The following is an 18,968-nucleotide window of genomic DNA, read 5'->3' as shown; positions in this document are numbered from 1 at the left end:
GATCGAATCTAAGGGCACTATGGATAACTTGTGCACCACGTAAGGCAGCTTTCCCCATGTGGCCCGCACTTCTGTAGAATTTAGAAAGTGCCAGGTCAAATCATAGAATGGGACCTGAACTCATAGAGCCGAAAAGTGAGATACTCCTTTTAGTCACCTCTTACAACAGCCAGGAATACCTCGGGTCAATTCTAACCCCTGGACCCGCAGGGGGGAGGGGGGGGGGGCTGTGTAATGGTGTGGGGCATGTACAGTTGGAGTGATATGGGATCCCATGATACATCTAGATATGACTGACAGGTGACATGTACATAAGCATCCTGCCTGATCACCTGCAGCCATTCATGTCCACTGTGCATTCCAATGGACTTCGGCAATTTCAGCAGAACTATGCGACACCCCATATGTCCAGAATTGCTACAGACTGGCTCCAGGAACACTGAGTTTAAACACTTCCTCTAGCCACCAAAATCTCTAGAAATGAACATTAATAAGCATATCTCAGATGCCTTGCGACATGCTGTTCAGAAGAGATCTCCACCCCCTCGTTATCTTATGGATTTATAGACAGCCCTGCAGGATTAATGGTGTCAATTCCATCTAGCACTACTTCAGACATTAGTCGAGTCCATGCCACGACCTGTTGTGACACTTCTGTGCACTTGTGGGGGGTCCTACACAATATCAGGCAAGTGTACCAGTTTCTTCGGCTCCTCACAGTGTATATACCCTTACAGGCACAAAATCTAAACAAGCTTTTGTCTAACCAGAATGCAAATACAAACAGTGTGCGTAACAAACCCAACAATAACACATATACAATGCAATCATCATCAGAAGTTAGGAAAAGAACATCTCGCTGAGCATGACATTTGCTGGCAGCTCTAGTTACTAGGTGGAGTGACGTCTCGAGCCATGACCTCAGAAAGATCAGCATTTAACTCCAAGTAATTTCAGTCCTTTTCTTTTGAAATTTTTTTGTGCTTTTTTTTTATTTTTATGGCCTCTGTACATCTTTATGAGTGCATCTTGCTGAAACCACAGTGCCAAGAGAAACTGAATTTTTGTGTTTTACTGGTTCCAGTGCATTATCTGCTACTGCTGATTTACCGTCTTGCCCAGGTGACAACAGCTCTGATGTTCCTTAAGGTGCACGTTTATGCTTCTTTCTGTTGTTCCTATATACAGCTGACCCTAAGTGCAAGGGATTTTATATACTTCTGCTGTAGCAAGTGGCAGTTATAGGTCCTTTGTAGTTTTCTAATATTCACACATCTTTCCTGTTAGTTTAACACTATATCAATACCATGTTCCCAGAGTACTCTGCTGATGCCACCTGTGGAAGGAAGACTTTCCATTTGGTTGGAACTTTTCTTTAGAAGTTCTAGACCTTTTAGGGTGTAGTGCGCACTATGTATTTCTGCCAGAGTAGCTGTTTTTGCTGAAAGCAGTTCTTAAATGATCAAGCTTGTTCTCCATGTTCTGTCATCCACAGATTCTTTTAGAACAGTCCACCAATGTTTTGATAACTCACCACATCTGTGTGGGATGTCGATTGGAATTTTCGTACAGGTACCTATCCTATGCCCACCACTTACCAGATCAGGAGTATGTAAAAATGCCTTGTACTTGTGGTCAAGTGTTCATTGGAACTACAAAAAGAAACACTAACACATGCCTTAAAGAACACAAGAACAATTGTCATCTGGGCAAGACTGGTAAATCACCAAATTCTTTTCTCTGGCACTGTGGTTTTAGCAAAATCTAGTGATTACAGATGTACTGGATGTACAGAGGCCATCAAAATACAAAAGCACAAGAACAATTTCAATAGAAAAGGAGGAGGACTGAAATTAGACAACTTGTGAGCCTTAATGCTAAATATAACAAACAGCACCAATCGTTCTCCACTACAAGTTCCTTAACATATATTGGTATGACTCCATGATCTTAGGCAACTGTCTGATGACATCACAAACTGACTGCTGCATGGATACATATGAGGCTAACTCCAAAAGAAATGCACACTATTTTTGTAAAAATACAGTTTTCATTCTGCATGTGAGAAAGTTTTACAGTGTGTAGATACATCCTTCCCACTTGTTTTCAAACTTAGTTCAACCTGTTCCCATAAGTGGTGCCATCACAGCATGTCTTCAAGATGGCTGCTACACTTGACATTCGTCAGAAGCAACATGCTGGCATAGAATTCCTGTGCTGTGAAAACAAGACACTGGGAAACATCCATAAGAAGTTGGAAAAGGTGTATGGAGATGCTGCTGTCGATCGCAGTACAGTTAGTCGGTGGGCAAGCAGGTTACGTGATGAAAGTGGGAAAGCAGGCACGGCAATATTGAGGATTGTCCTCGGAGTGGCAGGCCTCATACTGTACACAGTCCAGACAATGTGCACAGAGTTAACGAATTTGTGACTGCTGACAGACGCATCACAGTGAACGAATTGTCACGCTACGTTGGGATAGAGGAAGGAAGAGTTTGCGTAATACTGAAAGTGTTGGCATTGAAAAACGTTTGTGCCAGGTGGGTTCCCAGGATGTTGACAGTGGCTCACAAAGAAAGAAGAAGAACAGTATGCAGCGAACTTTCGGAACAGTACAAGAATGGTGGAGATGAATTTCTTGGAAGAATTGTGACAGGTGATGAACCATGGCTCCATCACTTTTCACCAGAGACAAAGAGGCAATCAATGGAGTGGCATCAGGCAAATTCACCCAAGGAAAAAAAAATCAGAACCACACCTTCTGCTGGAAAAGTTATGGCTACGGTGTTTTTCGATTAGGAAGGACTCTTGCTTGTGGACATCATGCCAAGTGGAACCACCATAAATTCTGATGCGTATGTGATGACACTGAAGAAACTTCAAGCTCGACTGAGTGGTGTTCGACCACATTGACAAAAGCAGGATGTTTTGCTGTTGCATGACAATGCACGGCCGCATGTCAGTCAAAAAACCATGGAAGCGACCACAGAACTCAGATGGACAACATTGAAACACCCGCCTTACAGTCTTGACCTGGCTCCATGTGACTATCATCTCTCTGGGAAACTGAAAGACACTCTTCGTGGCACAAGGTTTGAAGATGATGACTCCCTTGTGCACACTGTCGAACAGTGGCTTCAAAAGGTTGGTCCAGACTTTTACCGTGCGGGTATACAGGCGCTGGTTCCAGGATGGCATAAGGCAGTTGAGAGAGATGGAAATTATGTGGAGAAATGAAAATATTGTTCCTAAAGGATGTATCCACACACTGTAAAACTTTCAGACATGTAGAATAAAAGGTGGATTTTTTTAAAAAAATTGTGTGCATTTCTTTTGGAGTGACCCTCGTATAAACAGTCCAGCTTACTGAGCTTGTTTGAGACTGTAACTGGTTTCCGAGTTGTTAAAGCCTTTGGTAATGTGTGTAGCATTGGAAGATTAAATGTTAGAGAATTATGCCTTTGACCATGGCCTAAAAAGAACAAAACAAATATCAGCAATTATTTGTGAGATTTTAACTGATGTCCTACAGACCAGCTTGCTTTTTATTATTTACATCCTACTCCAGGTGGTGGTGAGGGTGAAACTTCAGGAAGTAACGCTGTACAAAATCATTAACTGGATAATGAAGAAGCAGTTGTGTATTAAGAGTAAAGACCACATTTTGAGGAACTCATTTCTAGTTTGCAGTTTGTTAATAGTGATCTTAAAATATGGATACATCATATCAGAGAGAGAGAGAGAGAGAGAGAGAGAGAGAGAGAGAGAGAGAGAGAGAGAGAGAGAGAGAGAGAGAGAGGGGGGGGGGGGGCGGCAGCTAGTGAGCGATTATACACCCAATAACTGTAAAATTCCTGCAACAAGTACATGTGAGATAGATGTTTATTCTGATAACCAAGGGTGAAGAATGGTCTTTTAATTGTGAAGTACATGTACACATGATTAACAGAAATGTAAAACCAGGAGCAAATTTCAAGGCTGTAGCTGCAGTCATTCATGAAACAAAATTCGGGGTTAAGCTGTAATGCTTTTTGTGTACCACATTGTGACAACTGAATTACCTTATTCTGTGTAAGTAAAGTAAGCAGAAAAGACAATGTGCAAAATGCATGTATTTAATTTTGAAATGCAATGCACATTGATATAATCACACTACGGATATGATTTCTTCTTCAACCAAAGTTAGCTACAGGATTCTATATATAGTATATATGAAATCAAATGTCCAGTATCATATCAAGCAAGTCATTTCTCTGACAGACAAAAGTGACATGTCCTCAAAATTAAGCACACAACACAATGAAGCAGTAGAGATTTCTCACAAGGCAAAGTAAACATTCCACCTGTTTCAACTCAGATAGTTTGTAATTCAGATATGCCACATACGAATGTGTGCTCACAGGAGAATGAAACTAGAGATAAATACTCTGTTTTGCTGTAAGTCAGCATCTGTTGTATAAGAAACAAACTGTTAGAGTATGTTTGTAGAATTAAGGATGTAGATGTGATATGTGGCAGAACACTGGCTAACAGAAAACTGAGCAGACGGTTTTGTTCCTCAACAACAAGTTGCGGACATAATGCGTAGGAAACAGAGCAGTAATGGTGGTGCTGAAATTTACATAAAGCATGATTTGATATTTCCAAAAGTGGATATGACACAACACTGTTCAGAAATAAATGTAAAGTTTGGTCAGGTAAGATTAGTTGAAGAAAATATATCTGAGGGGATTTTAACGCTAAAATGGCGGATTCAGAGAAACAAAATTCCAAAACTTTTTTTAAACACTTTAAAATCCTTTACTTTGCATTGCATGGACAAGTTTCCTGCACTTAATGGTGCAAGTCTACACAATACTATTGTTAATTTACACAGAGATGAAAATGGTGGATATTTTGCAGGCCACGATTAATTGCTTTCAACATATCATAAACAATCAACTTATGCCAATGAATTCAGTGTGGTATACGTAAGAGGTCAGAGAGAGGAGCTTATTATGCAATTTATATGCAAGTTAAATGTGTCAGGGGGAAAGCTGGAGCTGATGATTTTGACAACTTAAACAAAACAAAAATGAGAGGGAGATTTGTGGTATTCTTGTTCTCCATTAATAAAAGTAGTCCTCAGATAAACACAAAAATAAAAAAGTTAATTGGTATACAAGCAAACTTATACAAATTATAGAATACATGCTGAGTAGCATCCAGAGAATTTGAGACAAAATTAAAACCATAGACACATCTGCATGCGATCTGCTCGGCTTCCTGCTGTCTGAAGGGTCTGTCTTTCATTGGGATGTTACAACATCCAATGAAGTCTGTAGAACAGTAAATACTCTGACTGTAGAAGTATGGACAGCTACTGCGTAATTTTATTACTAAAGAAATAGTTCACTTGATACATAGGTCACTAAGTATTATTTTTAATAAATGTTTGGAGTGTGGAGATTTTCCAGATTCATTCAAAATATCAAAAGTTATCCCTGAATTCAAAAAGGATGCTAAACAACTGCTCCAGAGCTACTGACCAGTTTATGTTGTGCCATTAATCTAAAAAAACAGCATGTTCTCATATACATTCAGTTAAGTAATTATCATGAAAAAAGGCAACCTCCTTTGCAACAATAAATATGGGCTTCTGCCAGGTACAGATACAAATACAAACACCTTATTCACTTTTGAGCATATTCACACACAATTGGTATCATCAAATGCAATACCACTGCAACTGTTTCGGAAATTTCTGACAAATTAACAAATTTTGAAAATACAGTTGTTCAGGAGCACCCTCAGATGAGGCCACACTAGAATCCTGTGTTTAGGACAGTCCAGGTTCAGCCTCAGATCATTTTAATGTGATCATTACAGTGTGAATTGATCGGTCTATCTGTTTCATTTACAGTGTTTATGTTTCATTGGTGGAACTCTTTATGGTCTGAACCAGACTTGGACTGGAATGCTTGCACTGGTACAAGGAGCATTTGGTCATCTCTTTTAGTCTTGCATGTAGGTTGTCTTTACGAAAGGGATGATGACTCAGGACCTGAGATACTTGCAGATAAGACTTCGAACCTTTTCTGGTTAGATGAGTGAGAGTGTGAGTTTTCAACCACAGAGATACTACTAACACAAACCACACAGTGTTATCAGAGCTAATGACAGCTCTTTAATAAGTAGTTCGAGTGTTAAGTGATTGCAATAGGACCATCTTCCATGCCAGCCATTTTCATGGCTTTTCCGCCATTTAAGGTATTTTCTTTGTTGCTGGAACATTTTTGTTTTGAATGAATACTTATTACTACAGCTAGGTTAGAATATTTGCAGCAAAAAAGGGCCCCATCAATCTTATTCAGATTGCGCCACTGACCTACAGAGATCAAGTAGAAATTTCAATTTTAATATCTGTGTGCACAAATGTGCTGATTCTCTGATCAGGGACATTTTAATGCATCAGTTCTGAAGTGAGGAACCACATAATGAGGAAGTCTGATCCTTCTCTGACAGAAGTAAAGCGCATAGCTCCAGCCTATGGGAATGTCCATGCAGCCCCGAGTTTGTTTATGAAGGAGGAAGACATGCTAAATTTGTCAAGCTTTTAGAAATTATACTGATGCCTGATTTAATTGGGAAGAACATATCAACACTATTTGCGGAAAGGTATCGTGAGGTTCTAACCTCATGTGGAAACAGATGTGGTTACTAGTAATTGTCTCCATATCAGCTGAGAAACCTGGCACTGCTCAGGTATGTATTTATTCCAATCATGTACAAGATCATCTCCCCCTCCCACCTGAATCTGACCACCTCCCCACTCCCTCTATCCATTGCCCCTGTCTCTGTCCCCCCCCCCCCTCTCACACACACACACACACACACACACACACACACACACACACACACACACACACACACAATACCCTGCTATACATCCACCACCCCCACCCAAATGGGAAGTTGATGGCTTTTACTCCACAGTATTCCTAGCCAGACAGGAAGTAATATGTGTACCAAGTTTGGTTGAAATTGGTCCAGGGGCTTACAGGGAGATGTTGAATATATGTGGCTGCCTGGTTTACACCACATGACACTAGACAAGATGTTAAATTTATAGGTTGTTTGATCTTAGGTCCCAAAACAAGATGACAAAATTTTTTTAACATGGTTGACACACTGCACAGTACAACAGTACAATAAGAGAAATTGTTCTTCATAATTTTAACACTTTTCCAAGTCAACTAAATACATAAAATAAATACTAACAGATCAGTTTTGAACTTTTTTTTTTTTACATCACCCACTCTCATCCTCATCCCTAATGATAGGGTGCATATATTTTTATACCAACAATAAGTGGGGGACAGGATAATTTTGCAAAAACAATAATGGGAAACTGGCACTTTTAACAGGATAACACAAAATTGGCCATTTTTTTTATTAAATATCATGAAATTTGTCATTTTCCCATACAGAAAAAAAGTTATAAATCCACAGGCAACAGATTACCAATATTCATAACTGATCGTTTTTTCGTGCTGAAATTACATTTGGCTTTCTTTTTCCACAAGACTGAGGTTTGTGCATAATCTTAATGTGATAGTTTATTTCCAATGTGGCAAACTATGATGTGATGTAAGAAAATAACACCTACATAAAAAACTGCCAAAATTTGTGTAAAATAATATGCCACAATTGGCCATAAAATATAACAATTTTTTCCTGTCCCTAATAAGTCATCTAACTAACAAATTTGTCTGACATTTCTCCAGGCGTTTCCGAGTTATGCTTCACTGTGACACACTCTTCATCCCCACCTCTATGAGATGTAAGTGGTTCTTAAATGCACAGTGATTCTTTCTCGATAGTAAGTAACCTTTATACCCTCGATTCTTGGAACTGAGCTCTCCTGTACGAAACAGCTAACTTCTTATTTCTTTATAAATGAGTTAATGTGTTAAATATCTGGCATTAAGCATGTAAGTGAGAAAAGTTTAGAACAGGTTTGAAATTATGTTCCAAGTTCTTTGGAAGTTCCTACGTGCTCTCATTATCAAATACTATAGGAGTATAGTCTGGGTAACTCTCACTCCGTTTTAAGAAAATCTAATTTTTCACACATCTCAATTTTTATGATGTCAAATCTCCTGAACTGTGTCATACACTGATATAATTTTTCAGGTGCATTAAATGGTACATATACTGCCTGCCATGCCTGACAGCAGTTTTAATGCATTAAGAGCGAAAATGAAGTAAATAATAAACTTTTTTCTTTTTATCATTTTGTGGGAAATGTCAGCAAGGAAAAGTTTTGTAAAGGTTTGAAATTATGTGTGAAGTTTACTGCAAGTCAGTAAGTGCACTAATTCTCTAATACTGGGTGAATATAGTCTGGGTGCGTGCAGTGCATTATGCTTTGTCTATAAAAACGCAGACCTTTGATAGGTAGGTGGTTCTTACTCTCCCACAGTGCTTCTTACCAGATAGAAACTGAGGTGTGTACCAATGGTATTGATTCAGTAGTTTAGGGCAATCTGTTCTTCTTTATCAATTACTGAAAACATTCTAGATCATATAGCTTAATAAATGAGACATTCTACGACCTTGACTGTTTTTACTAATTAATAGTTATGAATCTATAAATGTATGTTTCTGCACTTTGTCTAATAAAAGGAATATGGCACACATCGAAATTCCTACACACAGGCTAGCAAGAACACGAAACTACCTCAAAGTGAAAGCATAAAAATTCTAATAGTCTCTCTTTCTGCTCAATTCACACCATTTAAAAATAAAATTAGCTGACAGGAAACTCTTATTATAAATAAAAAGAGTTCTTCTTTATGTAAAACACTGATTTTGATATTTAAGACTGTGGGTGCATGCACTACAGTCATGTACATATGATGAAGCCTATTTCATGTAAAATGAGCAAATGTCAATATGCAAAGTGGCAGTGTCCCCAAATGCAACAGTACAGAAACTGAGCAAAGAGGTCCATCCTTCAGAACAGTTCACTGCAGTTTATCAAGAACATAATAAGTCATATACAGCCAGAACGGCTCACTGTTTGGCTAAGAAAAACAGCTAAGCAAACCACAAATTCCACCATCATACCTAAGCAAAAATCTTGCTGAGAACCCAAGAAAATTCTGGTCCTATGGAAAATCAATAAGTGTGTTGGAGGCTTATATCATGAAACTCATGTGGCAATAGAAGACAGCATAAAGAAAGATGAAGTTGTAAATTTCATCTGAAAAAAATCATTAATGTAGGACAATCATTCAGACATATTGTTATTTGACTGCCACAGAGACAGCCACATTGAGGACATAGAAGCAGACATCACTGACTCGCAAAACAGCTGAAAAACACAAAAACAAGTAAGTTGCCATGTCTTGATGGTATCCCGATGCGGATTGACAGAGTGTACACCTCAGAATTGACCCTTTAATTAGCTTGCATTTATCGCAAATATATTGCCCAGCTGTAAAAAAAAAAAAGTGTGACTGCATATAACAGCCATTTATAAGAAGGCTAAAAGAACCGACCGCCAAAATTACAGACTGATATTGTTTGCTGAAGAATTCCTGAGTATATTCCAAGTTTGAATACAATAAACTTCCTAGATTTCCACAAAGCGTTTGACACATTGCCCCTTGACAGACTTAATTCAGATCAGAAAATGCAGAATAGGTTTAAGATATGTGAGTGGCTCAAAGACATTTTAAGTAATAGAATCCAGTAAGTTGTGCTTGACAGTGTGTGTTCATCAAAGACAAAGGTGTCGTCAAGGAGTTCCCTGGGGAAGTGTGATGGAACTTCTCTGGCTCACTGTATACACAAACAATCTGACATGTAGGGTGAGCAGCAATCAGTGATGATGCTGTAGGGTACAGGACAGTGTTGCCACTGTGTGACTGTACGAGAATGAAATACAACTTAGAATTTATATTTGGTGTGATGAATGTAGGAAAATGTAAATGAATGCTCAAGTACAGTACAGTAAGTGTGTACTGCTTGACAAGTCATGTTGATTAAATGTCTAGGCATAATGCTGCAAAGCAACACGAAGTGGAAGAAGCACACAGAGTGGATGGTAGGAGAGTGTAGGTCATCTGTAATGTATACTGTGTATAGACCATTAGTGTGACCCATTATTAATTACTGTTTAGGTGTGACATTCCTATCAGGTCAGATTAAAGGAAGACACTAATGAAATTCAGATACATGCAGCTAGATTTGTTACTGGTAGGTTCAATTGTATTACAGAAATGTTATTGCACACTCAAATGGGAATCCCCAGAGAGAAGAAGCTGTTCTTCTTGTGAAACGATGTTGAGGAAATTTAGAGAACTGCCATTTGAGACAAACTGCACAAACGAGTCAACTGTCACCAATATACAAGTTGCATGACATTGAGGAGGAGACAATATGGGCTCGTACAGAACCATATAGACAGTCATTTTTCTGCTTTGCTGAATTTGCAAGTGACACAGGAAAGGGAATGAGTAGCAGAGGCTGCAGATACCATCTGCCACACATTGTATGACAACTGCAGTATTCATTTGAGATCTCTCACTATGATGTGCATATGCCACTTGGTTTCAGAATATAATACATTTTATCAGTGGTTAAATTCAGGCCATTCACATGATTGTGCTCTGTCTCTTAATATTGTGAACTCACAAATGAAAAAAAGATTTTACTGATTCATACTTTGCCCTCTACTGTGTTTCTGAAATGTGTATAAATCCAGTATACCATATCTGTTCTGATTGATTAAAATTTGAGTTATAACACGAATATACTTACACCTACACTCTGAAAGCCACTTCCACCTCATGGTGTGTGGGGAAGAGTAATTGATTACCACTGCCAATTCCATACACATGTTCCAGTAGCAAAAGGTGTGCCGCTAGAATGATTGCTGGTAGGAATTCATCTGAGTTCAAATCCATTAATTTTACTTTCGTGGTCTTTTCCACAATATATATGTAGCAGGAAGAAAAATATTGCTTGATTCTTGCATGGAAGTATGCGCACATAATTTTTGACAGTAAACAACACTGTGATGCACAATGCTTTCCTTTTTTAAGTCTACCACTCAAGTTGGACGAGTATCTCTGGGACAATTTTGCACATATTACACAAGCCTTCTCTATTTCTTCTGCATTTGTTACTGTAAAATAAAAGATGAAAACACTGACACATTCCTTATCCTAGCAGCTCTACTGGTGTTCGTATCAATGTGACTCTTAATCAAATAAGTAAATAATCAAAATGACAGAAGTTTTTAGAGTTGGTCTGGCTTATACAGGAAAACGGCTCAGTATAAAATGCATCAACTTCCTCATCATTAATACCAAACAGCGTCTATTAACATGTGATAAAATGTTCATGTCTGATGTACAGGGTGATTCAAAAAGAATACCACAACTTTAAAAATGTGTATTTAATGAAAGAAACATAATATAACCTTCTGTTATACATCATTACAAAGAGTATTTAAAAAGGTTTTTTTTTCACTCAAAAACAAGTTCAGAGATGTTCAATATGGCCCCCTCCAGACACTCGAGCAATATCAACCCGATACTCCAACTCGTTCCACACTCTCTGTAGCATATCAGGCGTAACAGTTTGGATAGCTGCTGTTATTTCTCGTTTCAAATCATCAATGGTGGCTGGGAGAGGTGGCCGAAACACCATATCCTTAACATACCCCCATAAGGAAAAAATCGCAGGGGGTAAGATCAGGGCTTCTTGGAGGCCAGTGATGAAGTGCTCTGTCACGGGCTGCCTGGCGGCCGATCCATCGCCTCGGGTAGTTGACGTTCAGGTAGTTACGGACAGATAAGTGCCAATGTGGTGGCGCTCCATCCTGCTGAAATATGAATTGTTGTGCTTCTTGTTCGAGCTGAGGGAACAGCCAATTCTCTAACATCTCCAGATACTGTAGTCCAGTTACAGTAGCACCTTCGAAGAAAAAGGGACCAAAAACTTTATTGGCTGAAATGGCAAGCGAACAAATGTACAACTAAATGAAACTTTATAGCCCCCTTAATTCGCCGACAGATAGTGCTTAGCTCTGCCTTTTGTCGTTGCAGAGTTTTAAATTCCTAAAGTTGTGGTATTCTTTTTGAATCACCCTGTATAATGCTTCACGTAGTTTCATGGATGGACAAACCTCCCTTGTTCTGCCAAAACTGGCACCGGGCCTGTTACATCCTGACTTCACTCTTAATGTTTAGTGCTGTCTTCAGAGAATAATTTTATTAAGCACTGAACTGGCTGTAATCGAAACTTTCTAGTTCTCAGTAAGTGCTTTACTCACCCTCTCGATTTTCCAGGTTTGACATACAATGTAAACAAAATCTGTTGATATCCTAACTATTAAATATTTTACTGTTACTGCAATCTTGCTGGCAAGGTAATATTAGTACAATATTCACAATAGTATCCACAAAGAGAAGACATTCAAGATTTTTCTAATATACTGCATTTAAATGTATCTTACATTAAAGGTATCTTAAAAAATTAGATGAAAAGTAAAATATTTTAGATAAAAGCTCTTCTTTTCCAATGTGTTAGTTAATTTAAGTGTCAAGAAGCCAACTGGCATATTCAATAAAATTATATTCCTTGCAGAATTTACAGAGAGATCACGTACCATAAAAACCATATACTTGGGTGATCTGCCTCGACTCGTGATTACCTCTCAGCAAAGTAATACGGTCTGGCCATTTTGCTTTTAAAGTGAGAAGTCTTGTGAAAGTTTCTAAACTGTAGTAGCCTCGATCCACGAAGTCTCCCATGAAAATATAATTAGTCTCTGGAACAGGTCCTCCATTTCGGAAAAGTTCTTCTAAGTCATAGAACTGAAATAGAAAAAAAATGGGTAACACCAGTTCCAAGACAGTGGTCTACAGAAAGTCAGACATAATTACCAATGACTCAGCAGCAGCAAGCATAAGACACAAATTGATGAATTTAACAATAGGTCTTCTGTTGTAACCAAGCAAAATACTGATAGCTAAAATAACAGCTCATAATATATTATCTCTACCTCTCATAAAATTTAGTATACAATTTTTTTTTCCTTTTTGAACTAAGAAAGTACAGATATTCCATGAACTGGATGTATAATATATCAAGGTAACAACTAAAGCATGTCAAAGGAAAAATTGTCATTTGTTTGTATGTTCAAAGTACAGGAAAGAACTGCACTTAATAGATTTCACAATAGAGACACAATGCTACTTAAATTACTGATTTGTGTAAACTATGAAGGGTTAAAACAAAGTAAATTTGGTTTTTGTTAAAGCAATTTATTTAAAAACGTAAAAGCTCACTTTTGCACTCTAGGAAACACAGAGATTAAATCTGATACATCAGAGAGAGAGAGAGAGAGAGCGCTTCTGGGCTACACGTCATTAACTTGACGCACTTTGCACATTTTTGTTCTATGTTCTGAGGTGCAACATTCCAGATTTTTCTTGTACAGTTCAAGAAACATTATTTAATAAAAATTAGAATTCTTTGAGCACTTCAAATTTATATGGCCATACAATACAATTCACTTTTTGATAAAATGTGTTAACAGCCCAAGTTTGAAGTGACAGAGAGAAATATAATACTGGAAGGAAAGTTGTCACTTAGTATTGTTCCAGAACACCCCATATTCTTTAAAGAATCAAACTCCCACATAAACACCTTCAAACTTCTGATTACTTCACAAATAAGTTAATGTGTTAAATGTTTGACATTACGCATTTAAGGAGGGGGGGGGGGGGGGAGAAGGTTTGATGATGTGTGAATGTTGTTGGAAGTCACTCAGTGTGCTCTTCATTTCACATACTGGATGTATATAGTTTTGGTATTTGCACATGGCGATTTACGTTGTCTCAAGGCATATGCACAATTTTTAACAGTAATACTGTCATTACTGTCTTTAACCTTTCATATAACATTATACCTCTTAATGAGCAGGTAATGTCAGGATGTTATGTTTTTGAATTCGATCACTTTTTATATTATATGTAGAAACACAAATTTTTGTTGCCCCTGGAATCCATTAGATAAGCAACATGCAACTGGGTCTTGGTTTTGTGCCCCAGAATAGTCACTTAGTAATACAGATACTATGTAGTGTCACCGGTATTTTTCAGTATGGCTGCATAAAATCCACAGCCGCAGCTCATGCAAGAGACTGTAGAAGCCAGTAAGAGCAGATCTGCCTCCAAACACAATTACACCAGTGGCTACCTGCTGATATGGCAAGTACTGGGTCCAAGGCACTGGGACGATTACCCTATGTTGCAGCCGAGCAGAGGCACCTCAGGCATAATAGCATTGACGCAGAAGAAAGGCAGAGCCATTGCTGCATGGGCAACCTAGTTGCTTCAAGCCTAGCAGATTGTTTTTTGTAGCTAGTTAGGACATTAACCAATGGTGTAGCAGAACAAGGACAGACCAAGCCCATATAAATATGGATCATTTTTAGTCACAGGGATCGCAGTCTGGCAGCCGTATGGGGCTGTGCAACCCTTCGGCCACAACTGCTTGCCGCCTGGGCTCATGTGAGCAGACACTAAAGCTGCTATGAGCCATGTTGTCCATGCCAGATCCATGATGTGATTAGATGCACCTCAATGTGCCTTGTCCGATGCATCCAGACAACCATTAGTCTGCAATGTGGGCAAAATCCTTGTTGCTCAGTGTTGGGGGTTAGCGTCCTTCCAGAACTGCTACTGTCATTACCTGCCGCTACATGCTATCAGGCCACTAGCTGATGGCTGTGGCTACCCACAGGCCATGCACATCTGACACCCTGAGGATGACTTCTCAGAGCACCATAATGACTGATATAGTTTATCGAGTAATAAATGAATGTTCTAACAATGACGTTTCCATGCTGATACACTGGACAACTTCTAGGCACCCACGCACCACTGTGCTTCTACCCCACACAGGGTGGAGACTACTGGTTTCCTTACACTTACAATTTAGTTCCACCAACCACCATAGTGACCATCCACCCCAGCCATTACAACTCAATCTAAATTTATCTCAAAAAGAAGTGAAACAACTAAATCCATATAAAGGGAAGTAAATTGTAGATGTCAGTGCAAGTATGTTAACAAGTACATGAAAGGTTTCTTTCCACAATTTCTTCCATATCATATGAAATTCTTACAGAAAAATAAGTAATCTAATGTCTAAAGGTAGGTATGCAGCAGTCTATAACTTTCAGAAATGTTGCCAATTGTAGAAGTTCTCTATTTAAACTACCATCTACATGAAGTGCATAAATTTTATACTGTGTTGCAACTTAACATGTAATACAGAAATTTGGGTTTTAGACCTATGTCAAAATCATAATAGTGTATTTATATGAAATTATCAGAAAGATATATTGCATACTTTCAGTTTCCCACAACACCAAAGATTTAGGTGTGCTAAAACTATACAATCATAGGTCTGTAGGGCAGGAGACACTGACAATAGTAACGAAGAATATGTAACACTGACAACATTTGTCAACAACTCACAAATAAATATAGCTTAACTTAAATGATATGATAAGACACAAAAAATAAGGAGTTAAGATGTCTGCAGGATGTAACACATTGCCAAAATTATAATCGGACTGAACAGAATTGAACAAAGTAATACATGGACTACTTAACGTTCAGCCATGTTACAGTTTTCATTTTTTGACACTAACACTTCCGGAGGACAATAACAGTGGCGCGGGAAGGGGGGGTGAAAAATGAAATCAGTACTGCCACCCAGAAAGTTTTATATTAATAAAAATCCTAAGAAATCACACAAAAAACCCACAAATTATTAAAAATATAAAATATTTCTACAAGAAAGTTCTAGATCTGAAATTTTAAATTACTGTGGAAAATCATTAAAAAAGTGATGTTGCAGACTACTTTCTGAAGAATTACTAAATACTGAACCTCTGATCTACATGGATTTCTGTCTCACTTACTCAATAAATGTATTTTTCTTACAGGTTAATTTCAACAGAGAGTTAATCTTTTCTGCAGTGTCAGAGGAGGGTCACTTGTGTGCTAAAAACTGTCCTTGTGTTTGAAATGAGTGGCTTCTCAATGCCACAATAAAGTCAAACTAACTGAAATACGCAAAGTAAACCAGTTCATTTAGGTAACTGCATTTCACGTGTACTATGCTTCCAATACAGCAGTTCCATTAACTCAAGATGGTTAGGGTCCACGACTGAAGAGCAATGCTCAAGATTGGTTTAAATGACTGTTTTGTAAGCAACTTCTTTCATGGATGAGTTGCATTTAATTTAGGTTGTCCTCATGAATCTGCCTGGCACCGGCTTTTCCTATTATTTATTTTATGTGGTCATTCCACTGAAGGTCGCTCTTGATAGTTACTCCTCTATATTTTACAGTAGTTACTGTTTTGAGCAATTCATTATTAATAGCATAATTGTATAGTAGTAGATTTCTTCTCCTATGCATGTGCAATACGTTACATTTATTTATGTCCAGTGTCAACTGCCCTTGCACCATTTATCAACCCTCTGTAGGTCTTCCTGAAAAGTGCTAGTGTCTACTGGACCTGCTACCTTCTTATAGAAAATTGCATCCTCTGTAAGGTCTTATAGTGCTTCTGATGTTACCTACTCCTTCCCAGGGGGCACTGCCTTATCGAAGGTACCTACAGTGCCAGGTGGGGTAGTGTAGCTACTGGCAAGGTCACCCAAGCCGAAGTGGTCTTGACAAAGGAGCCAGACAAAGTGTGTCCCACAGCGTAGGGCAGGGAGGGCTCCACAGGCATAGTGAAGCCAGATTCCCTAAAGTTGTAAACCTCATACAAATCCTGGTCCTCCAAGTTGGGGGTTGGGAAAGCAGCTAACAACCCCTTCCTGTAAAAAAATTCTTGTTCAGAAATCTCAGAGTAAGTCAGATGGATTTATGGACGATGACATGGCACTGTTAAAAGGCAAACGAAAATGAAAAAATGATGTGTTTATTGGAAACTGGAACATACAATCGCTGTACAGGATGGGGGCCCTGAGGTCACTGCTAGATCAACTCGATAAAACCAAGGTAGGTATAATTGCCCTACAGGAAATATGATGGACTGGACATGGAGTGCTTGATATGGGAAGCTGGATAATTTTCTACCATGGTTCAGAGAGCAGTCATTAATTTGGTGCAGGGTTTGTGGTAAGACAAAAAATTTAAACACCTAGTGAGTGGATTCACTGGAATAACATCTAGGATCTCACATATATGAGATTGAAGGCCTGATTCTCAAACTACTCACTGATCAATGTATATGCACCTACAGACGTATCAGATGACCAGGATAAAGACACCTTCTTTGAGAACCTCGAGAGAACTTGTGACAGATGCCCTGTGTATGACATTAAAATAATTATTGGAGACCTCAATGCACAGACTGGTAAAGAACAACATTACCTCCCAGCAACAGAAAAGCACAGCTTCCATGAGTGCACAAATGACAATGTGCCACAGAGTCATTTAGTTTGCACTGTCAAGTAACATGGCTGTAAGTAGCACTATGTTCCCACACAAAAGGGTTCATAAAGCAACATGGTTTAGCCCTGATCAGCGTACCTGCAATCAAACTGATCATGTAATTATTGATGGCAGGCACTCCTCAAATTTACTAGATGTAAAAACTTACAGAGAAGTTAAAGTAGATTCAGACCACTACCTTGTAATTGCAAAACTAAGAGCTTGAATATCCAATGCAAGAAAAGTCAAAGGAACACCTCAAAGTAAGTATATGGTATCAAAGTTAAAAAATGAAGACATCTCTAAAGCATACACTGAGAAGGTTGCTGAGAATCTTGCACTATACACCCCTAGTGTAAGTGATAACCTGGATCAGGAATGGAATGCTTGCAGGTATGCAGTCATTAAGGCAGCAGAAGTAGTGCTAGGGAAAGAAGGAAAACTGAGGAATTCCTGGTTTGATGAAGAATATAAGAGAATAAGTCAGGAGAAAAATCTGGCATACAGGAAAATGCTTGAGAAATCATATACTCATTTAGCAGTAAGAAATTAGCAAGATAAAAGGAAAGAAGAGAAGAAACTGCATCAGAGAAAGAAAAGGGAATGGGAAAGAAAACAGATTGAAGAACTGAAGTGGAAAAACAAATGATGATAGAAAATTTTATCAGAAAATTAATAGTGAAAGAAGAGAATTTAAGCCGTGCATCAACCTATGAAAAAAGTAAAAATGGGACACTGCTAACTGATGATCAAGGGGTATTTGAGCATTGGGTAGAGTATTTCAGTGAACTACTGGATGCTTCAGAGTCCCCTATTGAAGATATCTCAGTCGCTCCAGAAGATGATGCCATAGTACCTCCCCCTTCCCAAGGAGAAGTGAACAAAGCAATTGCCTGATTGAAGAACAATAAAGCACCAGGGACTGAAATATAACATCTGAAATATCGAAAGCTGGAGGAATTTAGCTAAATTGTAGGATCTGCAAGATTGAGTGCCTCATCTGAGGAAAGGAAGAGTTACCAGCCAGAAGACTGGAATGTAGGGATAGTGTGTCTGGTGCATAAGAAAGGAGATCTACCGTATTTACTCGAATCTAAGCCGCACTCGAATCTAAGCCGCACCTGAAAAATGAGACTCGAAATAAAGGAAAAAAAAAATCCCGAATCTAAGCCGCACGTGAAGTTTGAGACTCGAAATTCAAGGGGAGAGAAAAGTTTAAGGCCGCACCTCCAAATCGAAACAAAGTTGGTCCATTGTAATATGAAACACAATTTAGGTCGAATGAAAGACGATACAGCTACAGTAGTTTGGTTCGAGTCGTAAGCTTAGCAGTTAAGCTTTACCAGGTAGCCATTGCTATGCGTCAGGCGCTCCGTCCGTATTTATACGGGTACCCTTCCTTTTTCACGTGCTTCGTCTGGTTTGAATCGATTGCTTATTTTGCTT

General features: G+C 38.6%; 1 protein-coding gene across 1 annotated transcript in view; it reads right to left on the bottom strand.

Moving 5' to 3' along the window:
• Positions 1-18,968, bottom strand: part of LOC126248798 (serine/threonine-protein phosphatase 6 catalytic subunit) — an 88,765-nt gene that overhangs the window by 54,100 nt on the left and 15,697 nt on the right. Inside the window, exon 3 of the mRNA XM_049950188.1 lies at positions 12,665-12,872. Within this exon, the coding sequence (XP_049806145.1) occupies positions 12,665-12,872 (208 nt within the window). The remainder of the gene's footprint in view (positions 1-12,664; positions 12,873-18,968) is intronic.

This window comes from Schistocerca nitens, chromosome 3 (genome assembly GCF_023898315.1).
Source record: "Schistocerca nitens isolate TAMUIC-IGC-003100 chromosome 3, iqSchNite1.1, whole genome shotgun sequence".
Lineage (NCBI taxonomy): Eukaryota > Metazoa > Arthropoda > Insecta > Orthoptera > Acrididae > Schistocerca > Schistocerca nitens.
The sequence above is the reverse complement of the archived record's forward strand: the minus strand, read 5'-3'. Positions and strand labels throughout refer to the sequence as shown.